At 36.0% G+C, this 21170-nt stretch overlaps 2 protein-coding genes and 1 non-coding gene across 3 annotated transcripts; 1 reads left to right on the top strand and 2 right to left on the bottom strand.

The window, feature by feature from the left end:
- Positions 1–1573: 1573 nt before the first annotated feature.
- Positions 1574–4480, bottom strand: LOC21388263 (probable prefoldin subunit 5). The gene is made up of 3 exons (XM_010098489.2): positions 4112–4480; positions 3940–4017; positions 1574–1982 (listed from the first exon to the last, which is right to left on the bottom strand). Exons 1-3 carry the CDS (start codon positions 4415–4417, stop codon positions 1896–1898), a joined length of 471 nt encoding a protein of 156 aa, XP_010096791.1. The 5' UTR covers positions 4418–4480; the 3' UTR covers positions 1574–1895.
- Positions 4481–4559: 79 nt separating this feature from the next.
- On the top strand, positions 4560–4631 carry TRNAT-UGU. Its single transcript has one exon. It is a non-coding gene; the product is annotated as a tRNA-Thr (tRNA).
- A 9770-nt stretch (positions 4632–14401) lies between these two features.
- LOC21388262 (transcription factor TCP7) lies at positions 14402–16680 on the bottom strand. Its single transcript, XM_010098488.2, has one exon. The coding sequence runs from the start codon at positions 16678–16680 to the stop codon at positions 15832–15834; it is 849 nt and encodes a 282-aa protein (XP_010096790.1). The 3' UTR covers positions 14402–15831.
- Between the last annotated feature and the right edge of the window lie 4490 nt (positions 16681–21170).

The following is a 21170-nucleotide window of genomic DNA, read 5'->3' as shown; positions in this document are numbered from 1 at the left end:
CACCACCTTATCTTGTAGAGAGAGCCAACTTTGTGTAACCTGGTCCAGATCCAAAGAGAAGAAACTATCGAGAAGTAGAGAGGTTGTCCGAGAAGCAGTCTTACCAGATTTACTAAAGCTCTCCTGAGCATCAAATTCTTGTATGCTCTCCCTTGAATGGGACATATGATGAGCTGATGATAAGTTTAAAGATGGTTATTCTGGAATCCGATACGTTTCAAGCTTATGCTGCATTTAGAGAGGTGGCTCTTGTGCCAATTGACATCCTTCCCTCATGTCCTTATAATGGAGAGTGTTTCACTTGTCCTTCATTTTGATGAACTGAAGGAATATAGGATCAATCTGTCAACTTTTGTGTCCTGCTTTCGGCTTCATAAAGAAGGCTTAGTAGTAGGGCATTTTAGCCATATTTTTATAGTGGATGCTTCAGCAGGTTCTGAACCAGAAACCATGTTAGCTCTTTCTAATTTTGCCGACGACAATACTGCTGTTGTCATCACAGCCTCACCCGAAAACACTCCATATCTAGTCCGTTTGGATATGGCTCGAAGGAAAGGCTTGAAAATCGGAGACTTTGAAAGGCTGAGAAACGATTTCTCTTCCAGTGACATTTGTGAACAGGCTTAAGCTCCCTTTTCCTGCTTGCTTATAAAATACAGATTATGCACAAGCGCAAATAAGGCCTTCATTTTTATTGATCTTTGTTTTTTTGTTTTTTTGTTTTTTTTTTTTTTTTTTTTTTTTTTTTTTTTTTTAAAAAAAATGCTTTTCAATATGTACTGTATTGGTTTTGAGCAGTTTCTATGCAACCGGGGATGATCTAATTGCCCCAACCCGCCCCCCAACCCAAGTTACCCAACAACCATGTGGTATTGAATAAGGGGAAAAAGAAGAAAATATGCCAAGACTTGAGATGAAATAAAATTAATAGGCCAATAGTTTACATAAGTTAATAAATAGGCCAAATTACTGTTTTTATCCATAACTTATCTGGTTATGAACCATAACTTGATAAGTTATTGTCAATAATTCACGATTTTTGTCCATAACTTGTCTGACTATGAACCATAACTTGACAAGTTTGTCTATAACTTATCTGGTTATGAACCATAACTTGACAAGTTATGACTTATTAATTTTTATAACTAAAAATTAACCTATATACTTTCTTAAGCTTTTCATATTGACTTATTTTCTACTATTTTCATTGAATAAGGTGTAACTAAAGCCTTTCCAGAGCTAGTTAGTTCTCAAATTTTATTGAAATAATTACATAAAATACTATTCATCGTGTTTTGCCAATACAATCACCATTTACACATGGAGGATTATGTGCATGAGTTTGTTCTTCTTCAGCTTTTTTAGCCAAGAAACTTTACTTTTCTTTACTACACATGATTGCGTTATGTTTGCCCAGAGCCATTGTTTCTCTCATAATCATTGCATTGCATAATGTGATTAACCAATCCACCAACTAATAACCTTGTCTCTCCGCCAAACAACTTGGACAAAGTTAATCTTGTGCAAGAATTTTGACAAAATTTGCAAAACCCAAAAGAAAACATAAAGTCCAAAACAAGAATTTCATAACTGAAATTTTGAACATGTTCATGGTATTCAAAAAAGGCTATCCTACTTGCAGCTGGGGCAAGAAAAGAAAAAAGGGATGATTAAAATCCAAAAACAAGGTTAATCAAGTATATTGTGTTTCTAGATTCAAAGGACAACTTGATTTAAGGGTTTGGATCATGGGATTTTTTTTTTTTACTTGATTGACTAAACAAAGGGGAGAATTAATCCCAAAAATATATGTATCCAGGTGGATAACCATTTTAAAACATCACTGTGACTGGATTTTTGGAATTGAAAATTATAAACCCTATAAATGCATCGACTCATTGTGCACCAGGAGATAACTGCTTCAACTTTGCTTGCAAAAGCGCGCCAGCTTCATCCGCTATGCTCTTCTTCTTAGAAGCAACCTGCATTTCAAATTTAATAAATTCGTAATCAGAACAGATCACACAGAAGATTCAGAACAAAAAATTGATGCCAGTGAAATACGAAATCCAAACTCCATAATAGTACGAAGAAATGAATGCATTAGCACCTTAGGCCAGAACTAGACCATTTTTTTCCTTGCCCTAAACAATAATGCTTTTTCTTACAAGCACGAGACAATATACAGAAAGGAATATACATCATAGCTTGAAAAGATAATAGAGAGAAAACTTTCCAAGCAAAATCTACTTATTCAAGATAAATAGTTAATCCCCTCAGCTCCCTGATGAACAATAAATCCACTAAGCCCCCCGAAGAGTGTTCTTATTATTGCACTCTCGTGGCACATGCTTCCATGCCTTTTAGATACTGGGATGAAGCTTTAGAGCTTTAGTGTTTATTTCAAATACGTTGACCACTGACTTTTGTATTACAAGGCCAATCCCCTTTAAAAAAACTTTTTCATATCCAACCTGATTACTGCCATCGAGTCTTTCAATTGCTTGTTTTCCCTAATGTGAGGCCCTACAATGCTCATAAATTCCATTTTCAATCCACTTGCACATTTTTGGGTAACAGTTTCAATCACAAAGGCACAAGTGTTATAAAGATGGTCGTGTGTTTATCTCCCGAGATGTTATCTTTGATGAGAATATTTTTCCCTTTTTCTCAGACATCCAATCACATTCCTACACAAATCAATCCATCTACTATTATTCCTCCATCATGTGTAAGACTTCCTCAAAACATACCCATACATTCTCAATCTATTTTTGTATTTGCTGTAGTGCTGTTGACCCAATCCCAGAAACAGTTCCCAATCCCACAACTGATCCTGCTGATCTTACTCTCCTAGGAAATGCAGTTGACACCAACAGACTTAATACATCCTAAGCTGTTTCTTATGCTCCTTGTACAGGTACAGGTAATTCAGTGAGGTTAGAGGAAGAACATTCAGGTCTTGAGGTGGACAGGTCAAAAAATACAGTTGGAGATACCGTTGCGGGTTTTGTCTTTAATGAAACCTTCACTCCATTTGTGAAAACCTACCACTACAAGGGCGGTACTCACTGTTGCTTTAACAAGACAGTGGCAGTTAGATAGATAGACATTAATAATGCCTTCTTGAACGGACATTTATAGGAAGGAGTGTACATGACTCAACCAGCAGGGTCTGAAGATCCTCAAAATCCAAGTTTGGAGCAGAGGATGCATAAATCCCTATACGGTACAAACAAGTTCCAAGAGCTTGGTTTAAGAAACTTTATGGTGCATTACAGTCATTTGGGTTTGTTTCTAGTTCTACTAAGTTTTCTGGAGATACAGGTAAAACGTACCACTGTAGGATTGCATTTGTCTCAAAATAAATACATTATGGGTTCATTATGTACGGCTAAAATTCGATATGCAAAGTCGGTAATTGCACCCACGGCACACGGATTGAAATTGACTACATATGGGGAGTGATCCATTAGATTATCCACACTTGTATAGGAACATTGAGAGGGCACTGCATTTATGTGACGATAACTAGACCCAAAATAGCCTAGTGTTAACAGGGTATAACAATTTATGCAAAACCCCAAGAGGCTCACTGAAAAGCATTAAAACGGGTTCTAAACTACTTTGTCAGGGACTTCAGATTGTGGTCTTCGTCTCGGATAAGTTGTAACATGAGATTTGAAGTCCTAGTAGGATTTAGCTCTTATGCCTACTTTGGATAAAAAATATGATCTCTTGAAATTCAAAAAAAAAAAAAAAAAAAACACAACTTCTAGATTATCCACTGAAGAAATCTGTAATGAAGAGCTCAGAATTTCACACTATCTCATTCTTTAGATTTCTCTCATTTAGACATTTCGCATTTATTTAGCTTTAAAAAAAAAAAAGAAAATCAGGAGGTTGTAGAATTCGATGTTTAAGGAAACATAAACACACCTCAACAAGTTGATCGAAATTCGATTTCAGCAAGTTGATCTTCCGCTCACAATAATCCTCGCCCTCAGCCATTGTTTTCTGCAATTGACACAGAATCAATAGCAACCCTAGTACAACTCCAAAACCGAATTTTGATAAAGATCAACACAGAAAAATCAAGAGAAAATGAGACCTCGATGAAGTAGCCGGTGCCGACGTCGACGAGGACGTTGTCTGCGTCGTCGAGAGAGCCGGAGACGTAGAGAGAGGCGGTGAGAGGGACGAGGATGGGCTTGCCCTTGGGGCGGAGGGAGAGGTCGTGGAGGGCGGTGGAGGCAAGGTCGAGGCGGGAGGTGGCGGTGCGGATGTTGTTGAGGCTGTCTTGGAGTAAGTTCACCTCCAGATCCGTCTGCTCCTTCACCACCTTCAGCTGCTCAATACTCAGCTTCTCCAATCCCCCACTTCCACTTCCGCTGCTTCCTCCTTTCGACGACGCCATTTTTTCTCCGTTCTACTTCTGAGTTCTGATGTCTCTCTCTCTCTCTCTCTCTCTCTCTCTCTCTCTATTGGCGTCTTTCTATTACCCTTTTTTGCTTCTTTTTCATTGGCAAGTAGCAAACACCAATTGCGCCTACCGAATAGCCCCTATAGCTCAGTGGTAGAGCGTCAGTCTTGTAAACTGAAGGTCTGTAGTTCGATCCTGCATGGGGGCAACTACTTTTTTCTAATGTGCTATTTGAGCTCCTAAATTTAGAAGAAACACAATGTCCGTTTAGTTCGTTCATTTTTAATTCGAGTTGATATGTGATTTTATATGAGAGTTTTTCATTATAATAAAAAAATTAGATATGATTGTTTCTGAGAGCTTTTTACTGTAGTAAAACTCGAATTCTAAATTCAAATCAGTGAAATGAACGAGGCCACAGTCTTTCGCGGATTCGAGTTGAGATGTAATTTTATGTGAGCGCTTCACTGTAGGAGAAAAGTTAGATGTGATTTTTTATAAGAGCTTTTTACTATAGCAAAATTGGAATTGAAAACTCAAATTTATGAAATGAACGAGGCATAATGTTGCGTTTGGTATGAGGATTTTAGAACTAGAACTGTGATTCTAGTTCAAACCTTTGTTTGTTTACAAAAAGTAAAAAATGGTTTTTGAAAACCAATATTAGTTTGAATGGTTATGGTTCAATGTTTGAATCATGATGTGATGTTTTAAACTAGAACTATCACATAAAATAAAACCACCTCCCCCTTGATTTTGGATGGTCTAAACTTTTAATTCTGATTTTGGTTCCAGAACTATGGTTTGGACCATAAATTCAAACCATAAATCATGGTTCTAGTTCTAAAACTAAAACCACCCTTATTTGAACCCTCCTACCAAACACAACCTTAGGGTTCGTTTGGTATAAGGGTTCAAATTAAGGTGATTCTAGTTTTAGTTTTAGGTCTAAATCATGGTTCTGCAAAATTAGGAATTTGAACCATCCAAAACAAGAGGTTAGGGTGGTTTAGAACCAGGATGGTTCTGGTTTAAAACATCACATCAGAGTTCAAACCTTGAACCATAACCATCTAAAACAAACACTGATTTTGTTGAGTCGAACTAGAAGCACTTTTTACTTTTTGTAAACAAACACTGATTTAAACCGGAACCATGATTCCGATTCTAGAACCCTCATACCAAACAGGGTTTGAGTATCCTTATTTTTCTTAACGGTGTTCTATACACACACACACACACTCATTTTTACTCTCCACACCTAGGGGTGTTCATAGGATCCAATTAACTGACAAATCCAATCTAATTTATTTTTAATGGATAACCGACCTCAATTGAATTGGACTAGATGTGATTTCTTTAAAACCGACTTGAGTTGGATTGGATGTTAATTTTACTTCCAAAACACCCAATCTAAACCAATCCAATCTTTATATATTATATAAAAAATAAAAAAAAAATGAATTATGTTTTCTTTTTATTATGGATCATCATCAAAAAGAGCAGTAGACATGCACATTTAAATAATTAGACTATGTTTTCTTTCTATGTTTGTTTCTTTATACTTTTGGCACCTAACGTCGGTTTTTTTTATAGTTGTTTGTTGGATGTTTAATCAACTTTTACATTTGTAATTTGGAGTTTATGTATATATTTTTAATGAATGTTAAGAGCCTGTTTGGTTCATGGATTAGAACCATGAGATTAGAATCATTTTCGATTTACGTGTATTTTTTGTGAGAGAAAATACTGCAGCGAACCATGAACTATGATTCGAATCAGAGAACGAATCATCTAACCAAACGGGCTCAAGGTCTTGTTTCTTTTTTCAACTATAGCATTTAAATTATGTTAAAAATATATAAAAAATAAGTTGAATATGAAAATAAAAATTAAAAAATTGTATAAAAAGCGCAAGCTCAAAACCGATTGGTCCAATCCAATCAAAACCGACCTCAATCGGAATGGATTGGATTGGATTGGATGATACACTAGTAATTAGATTGAATTGGATGGAATTTCTAAAAATTGATTTTTTATTGGATTGAATGTTATATAATTAAAATAGATTGGATTGGATGAACATCCCTATCCACACCTCTCTTAAACTATATTTCTAATTACAAAATGACTGTTAAAAAAATGATAAAATAGACTAATTATATAATTAAATTTTATTATAAAAGAAAAACTAGTGATAAAGGGTTTTTTTTTTCTCACCACACACCTCACATCTTATATTACCAAATTATATGTAGTGAATATTTTTTTTTTCTTTTATATGTAATATAGTTTCTCTTGTTATTAGAGAGTGCACATGTAAAGTTAAGGAGACCACTTAATCAAGCTAAGAAAAATTTAAGTTATCATAATTGATAATAAACTCATTGCTCGAGTCAAAACATACTGAGATAAAATTTTTATTTGAAAAAAGTTTAACGATTGTACAACACAAATTCAACCTGTAGGGTTTACAAAACTATGAGGTTTTATATCTATTTGCACTGCATATAATATTGGCGGACTCTAAACGAGTCAATTTGGAGGAATTATTCAATGGACTGAGTGTACCACGTCATTTTGCTTATGTAGTACACTCGTTCAATGAATATGTAATATTTTTTTTACCTACCTTTCTTTTTTCTGATTAATTATGCATTAATTATTAGTCAAAACCATCATAATTATATAAGTAAAATGACAAAATACACTCAATTCATTGAATAATTCCTTGACAATTTGATTGGTGTGGATATTTTAAAGTAATGAATAAATAAGAGAGATAAAGAAATAAATAAAGTAATAAATAAACAATCCATGCCCAACTTCAATATAAGAAAAATAAAGAGATATAAACAAAAGATAATATTAAAGTAATAAATTTATTTATATTAGGTGTGTGTTGGAAGGGGGTGTGGAGAGTAAAGAGGTGGCTGCAAATAAAACTATTTTTAATAATTTTATGAAAATAGTTGGGGATAATATTTGAATGACATGATGTGTAGAAAAAGAAAATTTAAATCATTTAAAAATTATGTAGGATGTGTAGTTAAAAGGTAGTATAGAGAGGAAAAATGGGGTCGATAGAACCACCCCCTTTCATAATATTAGAAAAATGTTACGTTACCACGAGTTTGTTTTGCAGCAGCGATGGGAATTAATACCAAGAACATCTCTAATACAAATGCTAATGCCTATTGTATATTTAACATTTTTGATACCTGATTTTGTACCAGGCCCAACCATGGCGTCATGCAACGCTATTGGTCTCGCTTCGTGGACCTAAGCTACAATCATGGAACTCCTATGGGTTGTGGTTTGGTGGGCCACGTGTGATCAAATTGGCATGTTTGTCATTTAATTCGATCCAATTTGAATCCCGCATGGGGGATTTTCAGAATTAATTAGATTAAATACAAATAGATGATGGAGAATTCCTAAAAGCCTACCTCATCTCTTTTTGGAAGCCCAAAATTCTTAATTCCACGCCTTAGAACCTCTTCCTCTTCGTCAAGGTTGATTCTCAGTGTTTTGACTCTGACAGAGGCTCTACCCGCACCAGACGTGCCTAATGGAGGCAACCTCCATGACAGACATGTCTCCTAGAGCATCCTCTTCAAATCCAACTATGCCTAATGGAGCCTTTTCTATGTCAAGCATCATTCCTTTGGAATTCTTCTCACCTAGCTCACCATCGGAGCAACCTTCACGTGGAGCATGCTCACCCTTCGGAGCAACCTCACCCGGAACAGCTTTCATCTGGAGCATACTCACCATTAGAGTAGCTTCATTTGGAGCACCTTTCATTTCATAGCTAACTTGACGGTTGCTGAGCCTATATCATATAAACCATCTCTGACAAGGTTTGACATGCGATCATACCTCTGAAAGAGGAAGTCAACGGAGCACAAAGTTGAGTCAAACACTCTTGAGAATTTCAGACCTTGAAACTCTTCACATCAGCTTCAAATCTGAAACTTTGCCTCCAAGTCTTTCCATTTTCAGATCTTTTCTTTGTCAATTTAGAAAGTCACCTAACCACTTTGCTCCAAAGGGAAATGCGTATGTAGGTCTCTGTTAGAGTGTCGCAGATTGGGCTTCGGAGCAGCCACTATGAACCTTTCTTTTCCATTTATGGACTAAACGCTTCTGGTGACTTTGCTCCATTTAGATCGCATATACATGCTTCCTTCAGAGCGCCACTGATTCACCCTTAGAGCAAGTTTCCAAAAGTCTTCATTCCATTTTCGGCCAATCTCTGGTTCAACTCCAAAAATGTGTCAGATGGCTTTGCTCTATCGGGATTGCTTATGCAGGCATTCATCAGAGCGCGTCGTACGAACCTTCAGAGTTGCCGTGAAAATCTTACCAACTTTACCTATAAATACCCTCATCTTCCTCATTTTAGATGACCTGAAGCCTTTAAGCCCGCGCCCCTCATCTCCTTCATCCTTTGAGCCCGCATTCGTCAGCCACTACTTTCATTCTCTTCAAATCACTTTCTCTCCCTTCCGTAATACTTCTCTAGTCTGTTGCTATAGATACTTGAAGTTCTTCAAGCTCTTCAAAGTTCTTCAAAGCTTTTAAGTGTTGATAGTTTGGAAACTCTCCCAAAACACTTTTCAATCTATTTTCACCACCATCACAAAGTTCTTCAAAGTTACTCTTGGAGTTCCCTTCACTAGAGACTTATCCACCTCACCAACTTCAGTCTCACACTCCAACAAGCCTTATCCACCATTTGAGTCACCATCTTCGCCCCTGGAGCAGCCCGCGCAACACTGTTCTATCAAGGCACATTCGGCCTCATTTTCTCCATCACCATCGACTACTTGGTCGCACCTCCCAGTATTATTCATCGCCAGAGTTCTTTTATTTGTGTTTGTGGATTCTCTAACATATTTTGTATGGCATTTTCGTCCTTTCGATAACTAAGAGGGTCCTAGGACATGCGTCTTCGGCCTAATTTGGATCTAGCCAACCACGTGCCTACGCGTGTTAACTCCCGACACGTCGACCCTCCAAATTTACCGGACCCCAACAAACATTAAAAAGTGTGATAAAGTATGTTGTTTTCACTTTTACACCAATACATAATGTTATTTGAAATACTAAATATACTTTTTCTCATAATCATTAAGCTTTAAAAGTTATAAAAGTAAATATTTCTTTTTAAAATAATTAAAAAGTGTAAAAAATGTAATGATTACATAAAAAAGTAAATATTTCAACCAATAACATTCAAATGCTAAATTTTTCGTATGCTATATTTAGTGAACAATTTACCTCAAAATATAACATATAAAAAATTTGGCACAACAAATAACATTACATTAAAGAATATTTTATACACTTAAATGTTAAATTTATAATTGACACATCAACTATGACATTCACATAATATTAGGAAATGTTACGATACCACAAGTTTGTTTTGCAGCAATGGTGGGGAATAATATTAATATGGTATTTACATGTTTTTTATAACATCATTTTGTACCCTGTAGCTAGTTTCTTAAACATAGAGTGTCTATTACTCATTTTTTACCACTTTTATGTAAGTGATCTACAGTTAAAGAAAAAATACCGAAAATATTATTTATTCATTTTTGGACACAAGGATAATATTTACTTATATTTCCTTTATCTATTTTCTTAATTTTGGATTATTAAAATCAAAAGGAGGAAAACAAGGAATAGAGATTGCATGTCCTAAAAAGCGGTTAAAAGTTACCAAAATGAGATGTTTTAGAAAATCGACTTACTATTTTAATAATGTAAAAAATAAAAAGGACCCAAATGATTTTTTTTAAAGAACATGGGGTACGAAAAAGTAGTTCTCTCTCCACTAAATTTAAAAGTGAGTTGCATAATTTGTCCAATTGAAAACGATGGTAAACTTCTCATGTTGCATATAGATTTTTACACATTGACTTGCACGTGGGTATCTAAAAAGGGCATAGATGGTCATTTCCTTCATTTCTGTCGTGCAGTTACCGTAGACTTGAAGTGATACAAATCCATCATCAATGAACTACAAATCAAATCCATCTTTTTTATAAAAAAATTATTTTCCATAAAGCTTCAAATAGCCACACACAAAAAAAAAAGAAAAAAAATTGTCAGTTTTGATGACTTCTTTATTTTTTGTTGTGCGAATATAAAAAAAAAGAAATTTATTAAATTTATTTTTAAAATACATAAATTTAAATTTTTATCTTTTATTTTTAAATAATATTTTTTTATTAATATAATTATTTGACTAACGCATTTTAAAAAGTATTTATCTATTTTTCTCTGTGATATTGCAACATAAAATTATAAAATGGTGTCGTCCGTCCTAGACCAATAACCCAACGAGCATTATACGTACGGGGTGTACCAACTTGTACATTTAATATAGAAATATTAAAAACAATCACACAAATCAGGCCAGGGATTAGACCACGGACTAATCTGTTTAGCCTGACCTATTTTAATAGCTAGTTAATAATAAAGAAAATTATTGAATTTACTATTAAAGTATATAAGTCTAAATTTTTACTCTTTATTCTTAATTAATACCATTTTTATTAATATAATTATTTGATTAAAAATGATATTTGTTCCCATTTTAGTTAAGAATAAAGGGTGAAAATGTAAACTCATACTCTTTAATACGGTATTTGTCTCATTTTCCTGGTAACACCGCAAGATACGAAGGTCTTCGGTTGGTGAATGCACAAAAAAAAAAAAAAAAAAAAAAAAAAAATCACAATAGGATACCGGCAATCGTCGACTAGCTATCCTCGGTCGGCTATCGTCTGTTGCTGGAAGTTTTAGCATCACAGAACAGCACCTCTAAGTAATATAGTAGGATACCAAAAGTCATCGATGGCCGCTACCAATATCTTAGTATGATACTATTAGGGTGCATATAATATTCTAAGTCATACTTTGCACGCAAAAAAAAAAAAAAAAAAAATCTCAATAGCATAAATCAACCCACGGCATAGATTTGTAGTGTCCGTATAGCTTTAAAGTTACAACACGTTTCTAAAGCATGTAGACCCATTTCAACAATTAATTAGACCATTTCAATAATTAATTAAATTGATAAATGTGTTAAAAGACTAAATTTGTCTCTGCCTCGCTCTTTCAGAGAAAAAAAAAAAAAGGCTTAAATAAGTATGGATGAACAGCTACATTAATTTGTGTTTTGTTTTCCTGAACTGTTTGTTTGTCATCCTTTGTCTTAACTCTTATGCTCATTCATTACACAAGCTTGGACCGCATGTGTGCCTACACAATAGGAACCAAGAAAAAAAAAAAAACGGAAATAGTAGGAAATATGCCAATATGAAAAGCTTAAGAAAGTATACAGGCCAATTTTTAGTTATAAAAATTAATAGGCCATAACTTGTCAAGTTATGATTCATAACCAGATAAGTTATGAACAAACTTGTCAAGTTATGGTTCATAACCAGATAAGTTATGGATAATAACTTGTTAAGTTATGGTTTATAACTAGACAAATTATGGACGAAAACAATAATTTGACTTATTTATTAACTTATGTAAACTATTGGCCTATTAATTTTAATTCATATCAAGTCTTGGCCTATTTTCCTCTTTCTCTAAAAAAAAAGTAAGTTTATAAAGTTTGGTGTTATTAAGCTTGTAACTCTTGGTATCGTACCCTTTATGAAAATAAATTTAACACTACCAAAAGGTTACAATATTATAGAAAATGGTTAAGAAGATTTTTTTTTTGTTTGTTTTTTTTTTTTTTTTGTTTTAAAGAGAAGTTAAGCAGATTGTTGTATAGAGTAACTTTTCTTATAGAACGAAAAATGAAGATGATGAGTGATCATTTTTCCTTTTTAGAGAATTCAAGGTGGTTGTTATTTTGAACTACTTAATTCAAAAAATGTCATCATTTTTTAGCTAACTCTAAGTTTGAATGCCATTTCACCCTTAACAACATCTCATCCACTAATTCTTAAGAAGTTACAGAACTTCTTTTAAGCTTTAGGCTTATCCTGTTAATTTCTTTCATAATTCATTCAAACACAGTAACTTGTTGCAGACGCAAATACACTCCATAACATTCTAGAAACTTTTCGAGTTTTTTTTTTTCCCAAAAAGGCAAGATTTAACATTGTTTCAATCATTGGTCTAAAAATCAAATCTTTTTTCATCTTTAAGTCCAAGCTCATGAACAATCTATCGCGTCTACTTAGGGCCAATTTAGGGTTGTTTTACTCTTAAAAAATTGTAGTGCTTTTAATAAAAACAATACTTTTACTTAAAGCAAAAACAAAAAGAAAATGCCCCGTTCATTTCACCGATTTGAGTTTAAAATTTGAGTTTTGTTACAGTAAAAAGCTCTAAAAAACAGTCACATCTAACTTTTTTACTACAGTAAAAAAACACTCGCATAAAGTCACATCTTAACTCAAATTAAAAACTCGAATCAGCGAACTAAATAGACCCTCACATTTTGACTTCTCAAAATAACTAAAAAGGTACAGTGCAAAATGTTTTATACACTTTTATCAAACACTATAATTGCATTATTTATTATGCAAAATGCTTTTGAGAGTTTTAAAAACAATCCTAAACACACCCTTACTCCACTCTCTACTAACCAAACTTTAAAAAAAAAAAAAAAAAAAAAAAAAAAAAAAAAAAAAAAAAAAAAAAAATCATGCAAGCATTAACTATTAACTACCAACAAGTAAATGCACTCGGCTGACCAATGAGAAGCCTGGGTTGGATGTTATTAATGGCGGAGAAGAGCCCACAAATGGGTTGAAATACGTTGCCCATTTATTATGGCCCAGGTCCATGACAGAAAAGGTCCCCCTACTAGGAAATTGTGGGCTCAAAGAATCAGTTTCCAATTCAGAGTTCAACCTGTGAAACGTAATCAAGTCTTTTAAGATGGTCCCCAAAAATCAATAAATCATCCTAACTCTTCACCATGGCAATTAATTAGTGGACCCCTCAATTATTGGGTCCGGTCCTGACCTTTCTTACGCAATAATTTAATATTGTAAGAAGAGTACAATTTGTGCTTGTGCATGTAAAATAGCTTGGCTTTATGAGCCTCCACATTCACCCTAAATAGCAAGAAAGAAATTAACCACCACCCATTTTGGGCATATCACACAGAAATTTTACAGATGCAGACAAGAAATTTTACAAGTTTTGTAACAAAAAGACACTTCTCTTCGCACTTTGGGTGAAAGCTGAAATTTAGGTTGAAAATTCAGCTTGCCCATATAGACAATTTGATACCTCTCTTTTCTTTTTCCAGGTGTTCAACAATGCATGCACACAAGAGGAATATGCAAATGATGGTAAAATTCAACCTCACTTGTCAAATGCAAGAATTTGTGCCTAGCAACTTTTCCGGTTCTAATAATTCTGTAAAGCTAACATGAAAGTTAACGGAAGCATTTAAGAGAGAGAGAGAGAGAAGCCAAAATTGTGTTTGAAATGACTAATGTCTAATCTGAGTAGCAACGGATCATCAAACGGACTAAAAAATGATGCTGATTCGACGTGACTTTATGTGAGTTTTTTACGGTAATAAAAAAATTAAATGTGACTGTTTCTGAGAGTTTTTTACTGTAGCAAAATTCGAATTCTAAACTCAAATCGGTAACTCGATCGGTGAAATGTATGGAGCCTAAATCTCTCCAATGAATCAAACTATCAAGAATGGAATGAAATTCCATTTTGGCATCATCATTTAACTCAAACGTGGTCTGTTAACAAAGGACTCTCATGCAGCATATGCAATTGCAAGATACTGAATACTGAAAAGCAAACCTAAAATCACACAAATGCATTAAATACAACGTAGACTTGCATAAAGACAAAATGCAAATCCAACTACATTATCCGTATTTCAATCACAAAGAGGAACCAAATATGCTGCTGCATCATCTCACCCAAAACTGTTCTATATTCACAACCAAAATTATTGGCAAAAATTCTGCACACTATATAATAAGTCAACTAGGGTACAAACGAGTTAAACAGACTCCAAATGAGGATTGCAGATCAAACGAATGGCTTGCAAAATATAATTAGTTCATATATACATTGAGTAATGGAAATGGCACAAAAACAACAAGGAACTCAGAAAAACATATGGGCTTTTTTTTTCTTTTTTTTTTTTTATTCACACCACATTGCACCCAAAAACAATCCACTCACATACAAGAAAACACATTATTATTTCTCACGCTGATAAATTCTAAGAAATGGCTAATAGAATACGGATCAAATTTCCCCAAAAAAAAAAGAAAGACTCGCAGAGAGGATTAAAAGATTTTTCTTTTATCTTTCATCTTTCACACACCAGTCACCTTTTTTTTTTTTTTTTTCAATATCATTAGAACCAACAACATAGAGCATGGAAGCGGAAGACAGAGAGAGAGAGAGAGAGAGAGAGAGAGCAAAGAAGCAATCCGGTACCGTGTCAAGATAATTGAGCAATCTTCTTTCTTTAATTACCGTGTCAAGATAATTGAGCAATCTTCTTTCTTTAATAACAGTCCCAATTCTGCTGTGATTTTCCATTCACCATTTGCAATTTGCAATTTGCTAAGAAGGGTATTTTTTCTGCAACTTTTTTTTTTTTTTGGAACTTTTTGGGCGTAGAAATGAAAACCAAGCACAACCACACGTGAAAAACTCCAATTTCTTCAGCATGTGGATATTTCTGCAACAACCAAAAAGCTTTGCACGCACACCCCCCCATTTGTGGAAGAGACATTTCCACAAACGGCTTATCTTCAAAACCACTAACAACAATAACAATAACACCTAATAATCTTCAAAATCTCCAATTGCTCAGCTCAACCAAAGAGCCTTGCAGTAATTACTACTATGATCACTTCAATTGTCACAATCTTCTGCGCTAGCTGATATTCTCATATAATTACTTCAACTTGATGAAAATTCCAAATGTCTTTGAGGCTTGGAATTCTCCGGGGAAAAGAAAAAGATGAAAAAGAGAAACCCTTCCGACAACAACAGTGAAATCTTCAACCAGAATCCAAATTATCTTCACTCCCTTTCCTTTCTCTTCTTTCCAAACAAACCCCCTCAAAAATCCTAATTAAAAAAAAAAAAAAAAAACAATTTTGATCCCTAAAACCCTAAATTAAATGCAATTCAATTCACATACGTCGCTTCTTAAATTCCCCCCAAATTTCGGCAGCCGACCTCTAATTTCTCCAACTCTAACCCTAAGAACCATGAAAAAGAAGAAGAAGAAGAAGAGAAGAAGAAAAATCCGTCTCAAACCCCAGCACACGAGAAGCGATATAAGCAATACACATATCTATATATACTAAGGGAATTAAACCCCCCCGCCGTCAACGACCACCCGAAAAACCCTAAATTCTCACTCAACGAGGATCGTCTTCCCTCCTACCGGAGCTCCCGGGCCCACCCGACAAGGACGCTAGCAAATTCAGATGTCCGGGAAGGTAATTCCCCAATCTCGCCGCCGACGCCTCTCCCATCGCCTGCTGCTGCACGAACAGCGACGTCGCCGCATGCTGGTGCTGCGACACGCTCGGCTGCGCCACCATCTCCGGCGGAGCCGCCGCCGCAGCGAAGCTCCAGACTTGCCCGAAGTGCGGCGCCCAGAATCCTCCCGCCGGCGCCGCCGAACCGACCATCGACCCCATGGCGGTGCCTCCAACCACTGAAACGCCGTCGTTTCCATCGCTTCCGTCCTTAACTCCGCCTTCATCGGGCCTGAGGCGCTTCCCGAGGATGAACGGCGTGGGTCCGAGAAGGGGCTTGTGTTCGAGCGAGACGGAGGAGGAAGTCGTGGAGGCGGCGAGAGACGACCTGGCTCCGCCGCGGACGGAGACGGAGACGGTGGAGAAGCTGGCCGGAGTTGTCCCCGTCCCGGTGGCGGCGATTATGGAGGGCTCTGCCTGGCGGAGGAGCCATTCGATAGTCTGGCCGTCGGACTTGTGGCCGAGCTCGCGCGTGAGCTGGAAAACCCTGGCGGCGCAGATGATCGGCATGCGTATGCGCCGTCCTCGGCCGTCGACCTTGCTGTGACGGTCCTTTGACGGCGGCTTCTTAACCACCAGCGCGCCGTTATTGCCGCCGTCGCCTTTTTTCCCGCCGTTAGTGCCGTTATTCACCGTCGCCAGCGCCATCGGCTGCTGCCCCTGCTGGACCTCGATTATCGCGCCGTTATTGACGCCGTTGCTCGCCCCGACGTCGGAATTCGACATCTCTCGAGTCTAACTTAAAACCAAACCAAGCAAATCACCCTCTCCGAATTCCAAAATTCGGGTTTTTTTGAAGATAGGCTGCTGAGTTGTGCGTTTTCGAAGAGAGAGAGACGAGAGGTAGTTGTGTTTTTCTGTGTGTTGTGTTGTGGTGTGTCCGGGGTTTTGGTTTTGGTTTTGGTTTTGGTTTTGGGTTGGGAGTAGAGGAGAGAGAGAGAGAGAGAGAGAGGGAGGAGAGAGAGAGAGAGGAAGAAGGGGGAACAGAGCTCTAATCATTGAGCGGCAGGAGCTGGTGGAGACAGGAGGAGGGCACATGGGTGGTGGGGCCCAGTACTCACCCCCACAGCTCACACTCTCATACACAACCAAACAACACTCCACCCCCACGCTCGCCCTGCGACTCCGTAAAGGAGCGTGTTGCGCACGCGCATTCTCTTCTGTGGCTTGGTTATGTGGGCCCCCCGGTTTTTTCCCAAAGGGATTTTGGGTGTCAGGGAGTGGGTCCCGCTGATTTTCCGTACTGTTTCACTATTTTTGGACGGACTTTTTTTATTTATTTTTCCCCTGTTGGAAGTTGGAATGATAGATTTTAAATTTAATTACGATTACAAAAGTTCATAGGAAAATAATTCGAATGAGTTAACAAGAGATGCGTCGAGTATCTAACAAAATTAGAAGTAGATAAGTAAAATATTTTGTTGGAGGAAGAAAAAGGAATATTTTGTATTTCAATGCAAGATCTTATGTAATAATAATAAAAAAATTATTTAGGAGATGTTTAGTAAACATACTAGAATTATTTTTTTTAAGGAAAATTTCATTCAAATTAAGATAATAAAATATTGTAAGTGAATGTGAATTATCTTGTAATACAAGGCATAACTCTCCATGAAGACCAGTTCCACCAGCATAATCTGATAATGCTCAATGGGTAGTAGGTACGTCGGAAGCTTAAAAAAAGAAAACATCTTGACACACTAAGAATGAGCTCACATAATGTTCTTTTTTAATGTTCTTTTTTATAAGACCTCAATAATCGAAGTAAGCATTCGATTGATTAAGAGTCACTACACTATAGTGTAAAGTTCACCATCCACACAACAGACACACACAACAATGCAAAGAGTGAACTCTTACGGGTTAGACATATAACCACAATTAGAAGTTGGAGAGACCACCTTCGTTAATACAAAACGAAAACTCAAACACATTAAAAGACAACACCAACAAAGCAAAAACAATTCCGCCTTTATTTTAATCAAAACATATACCATTAAACGGAAACAAAGCCCCAATACAAAATAATAAAAAAAATCATTAAAGCCAATCCAACCACAGCGAACATGGAGACTAATAATAATAACCAATTTAGTAAATTTATAATGTATTTTTCAGACTTCAAAAATAATATGCTTATTCTGTTATACATAATTTATTGGTCTTATTATAATTTCTAATTAAGAATTTTGTACACAGCTAAAACAACCCTCAAAATTATGTTTTCAAAATGTTACATCCTTTGTTGGTTTTGCACGCAGCTATAATTTTTTCTTTTTCTTTTTTTTTTTCATTACAAAAGTATACTTTTCCGAACCATTTTTTTTATTTTACAAATGTCCAACTAATTGTATTATTGTCCGAAAAGCAAAATCAAGTAGTAACAAGCATTCCAAGTCAAAGATGCATGACCCATACATAATAAACCCTATCTCTTTTCTTCCCCTACTAGACTTATCTTTTTTTTCCCCTACCCGAAATAGACCTATCTTATGAATGATTTATGCCTCCAAACTTAAGGTATCTTTACTAAACCATAATATACTGTAACTTTTCTTTTTTAAAATGGGAAATGCATTCCAAATTAGGAAAATAACAATCACTAATTCAGACGTAAAAGTCTCAAGTGTATTTAACGACCAACTCTAGTTATAGTGGTTTGATTGAAACGATCAAGGGGGTAACAAGTGTACCGAGTTCCAACAAGAGGAAACTAAAGAGGCATACACCTATTCAAGCACAAAATTGTCACTTTCAAATACACCACTAACGTCGCAATAGCCGACAGATAACTCTGATCATTCAAAATCGAAAGAGCAAAAGCACTAACCCTACCCCAACACCACAAAGGGACATGTCATGCAGACTAACCATAGCGTTAACACCGTAAGGTGGGGAGACCACCTCTGTTATTACAACGAAAAGCTAACAAAACAACATAAACAACCTAAAACTGAATGTCGAAAACATCACTGCATTTATTTGAAAAACACATAAATTAAAACAAAGAGTTACCCAAATGACACCAATCAGAACTCTAAGAAAAGCCGGCCACCACCACGAATGAGCGAGGATGCAGTAGAGAACCAAACGATACGAGAAGATGACGAAAAACAGTCGAGCCACCGCTGCCTCCACTCGCCACCGGAAAAAGGAAGAGCCTCGTGGCCAATGGAGCCACCGCCCCCAAAGATCTGAAACCCCTACCACGCATAGGAGCACCGAAACACCCACCGGGCACTGGAGCTCCCAAACACCCCCAAACCGCGAGGAGAACCGCAGTCACCCACACCCTCCATCATCCTCGACCATCGAGTCACATACAAACCCCCTCAAAAGGAGCAAGATATTGAGAAGACCAATCCGTCGTGGGCTCATACTTGCCGGTGCACATAGGCACCCAGCGCCCGCTGCCCAAAGCACACCGGAAACCCTTTCAAAACCCATACCACTCCATCAAAATATGACGCCTTCAAAGTTTCACCATAAGGGTCCAATCCTCATCATTTAGGCACCCACCCATGGGGCCAAGAGTCCGGCGCACTGTCTGAGGGTCGCGCTGGATTGTGGCCCTTTGAACTTACCCCTAAGCCGGCACGAAGAAAAAGAAAAGGAGAAAACAAAACCCTAGCAGAGGAAACTCCATTGTTTAGTGTAATGTAATTGGATAAAGATAATGAGTTTGGAAATTAAAATATTATTAAGAGAGAAAAGTGCATAACTACCCTTCTATAATAGTCACCAATCTATTATTAATCTCCTTCATCATAAAGCTTTTTATTAGAATAGATCAACTTAACAACTTAAGCTAAAGAGACAATACTAAACAAATGGGACAATATTGATTCCGCATTAAATTTTAAGGGTCAATTCTAGAAAAACTTCTTATAAAAATGTGTTAAATTTATTAACTTGTTCGTGTTTACTTACCTATTAAAAGAATGAAATGAAAAACAATTCAGTTTACTTTTTAGTGTTTGCTTTATTTCTTGATATGATAATAGGGTAGCTCACATATTGGTTAATTTTGCCCCTATTTGTTTCATAGGTTCGAATTACTATTCAATCCTTTTTACTACAATGCTTTCTCTCATAAAAATTAAACTTTTATTCAAACTATGAACCAAACGGGCCTTTTGCCTTCTATAATTCTAATGTTTTCTTTGGCGCTATTCTCAGATGTATTAGTCTTAATTGTTTCAGTTGATTTGCCTTAGTAATATAGAAACCACATAGTTTGTAAAAAAAAAAAATAGAAAATACTAGGAATCTTATTAATTTATAATCACTAATATATCCTTTAACACAATTAAATAATCAATAAGATATGTGATCTGTTATTCCAAGAAAAGCTACCCAAGAGGAGGTGAATTGGGTATTTTAATTTTTTTAAAAATTATTACAATTATTAGAGAATTAGCATAAATATCAACAATTAATGAAAGTAATATCTACACGGTAATGTTATCAAACACTGTATGGGTAATTTAACAAGCACTCAATTCAATTCAAGGAAAACAAATATTCTCATTTCTAGAAGACAATCAACAATCAAATGCACAATTTAAGCTTAGAATTCAATAAATTAAAGAGAGGTAGCGAGAGAAGTTTGCAACCAGAGATTTATAGTGGTTTAGCAAAAATTGCCTACATCCATTGTTGCTGAGCTACTCTGTCACTCAACCTCTTCCACTATCTAATTGTCTTTCCGGCACGATCAATCCACTTTACAACCGATGGATCTTTCTATCTGAGACTCACCCGACCTCTTAGAACCGTCGATTTTTCTCCGGAGATCGACAAACCAACCTAATCCAAATTCACAAAGCTTAATTGATTCAATGAGAATTTCAAAGATGTTTAACAAGGCACTCAAAATCTTACTCCTAGAAAGATTTTACACAAGAAATGAGACTAGGAGATGATAATGTCACACTACCAAAAAATAAATTCAAGGTATGCTCAAGAGTGTTTATAAAGATCAAGGGAGAATTTAGAGAAGATGAAGATTATGTAAGCACATTTTAGAAATTCTTTGGGTTTGAGACAATGTAAGAGCTCTCTGTAGGAAAAACGGTAACGTTTTGCGCATAGAAATTTTAAAAGTCTTTAAACAATATTAAAGTCAACTATGAACATGTTCATGATACTATATAACATAAATATCAAAGATTTAATCATACCTTCAGAGATTACAGAAGCATCTCATCTAACAG

Source organism: Morus notabilis, unplaced genomic scaffold (assembly GCF_000414095.1).
Source record: "Morus notabilis unplaced genomic scaffold, ASM41409v2 Scaffold820, whole genome shotgun sequence".
Classification (NCBI taxonomy): domain Eukaryota; kingdom Viridiplantae; phylum Streptophyta; class Magnoliopsida; order Rosales; family Moraceae; genus Morus; species Morus notabilis.
Note: the sequence above shows the minus strand (reverse complement) of the source record. Positions and strands in the feature narration are given on the sequence as shown.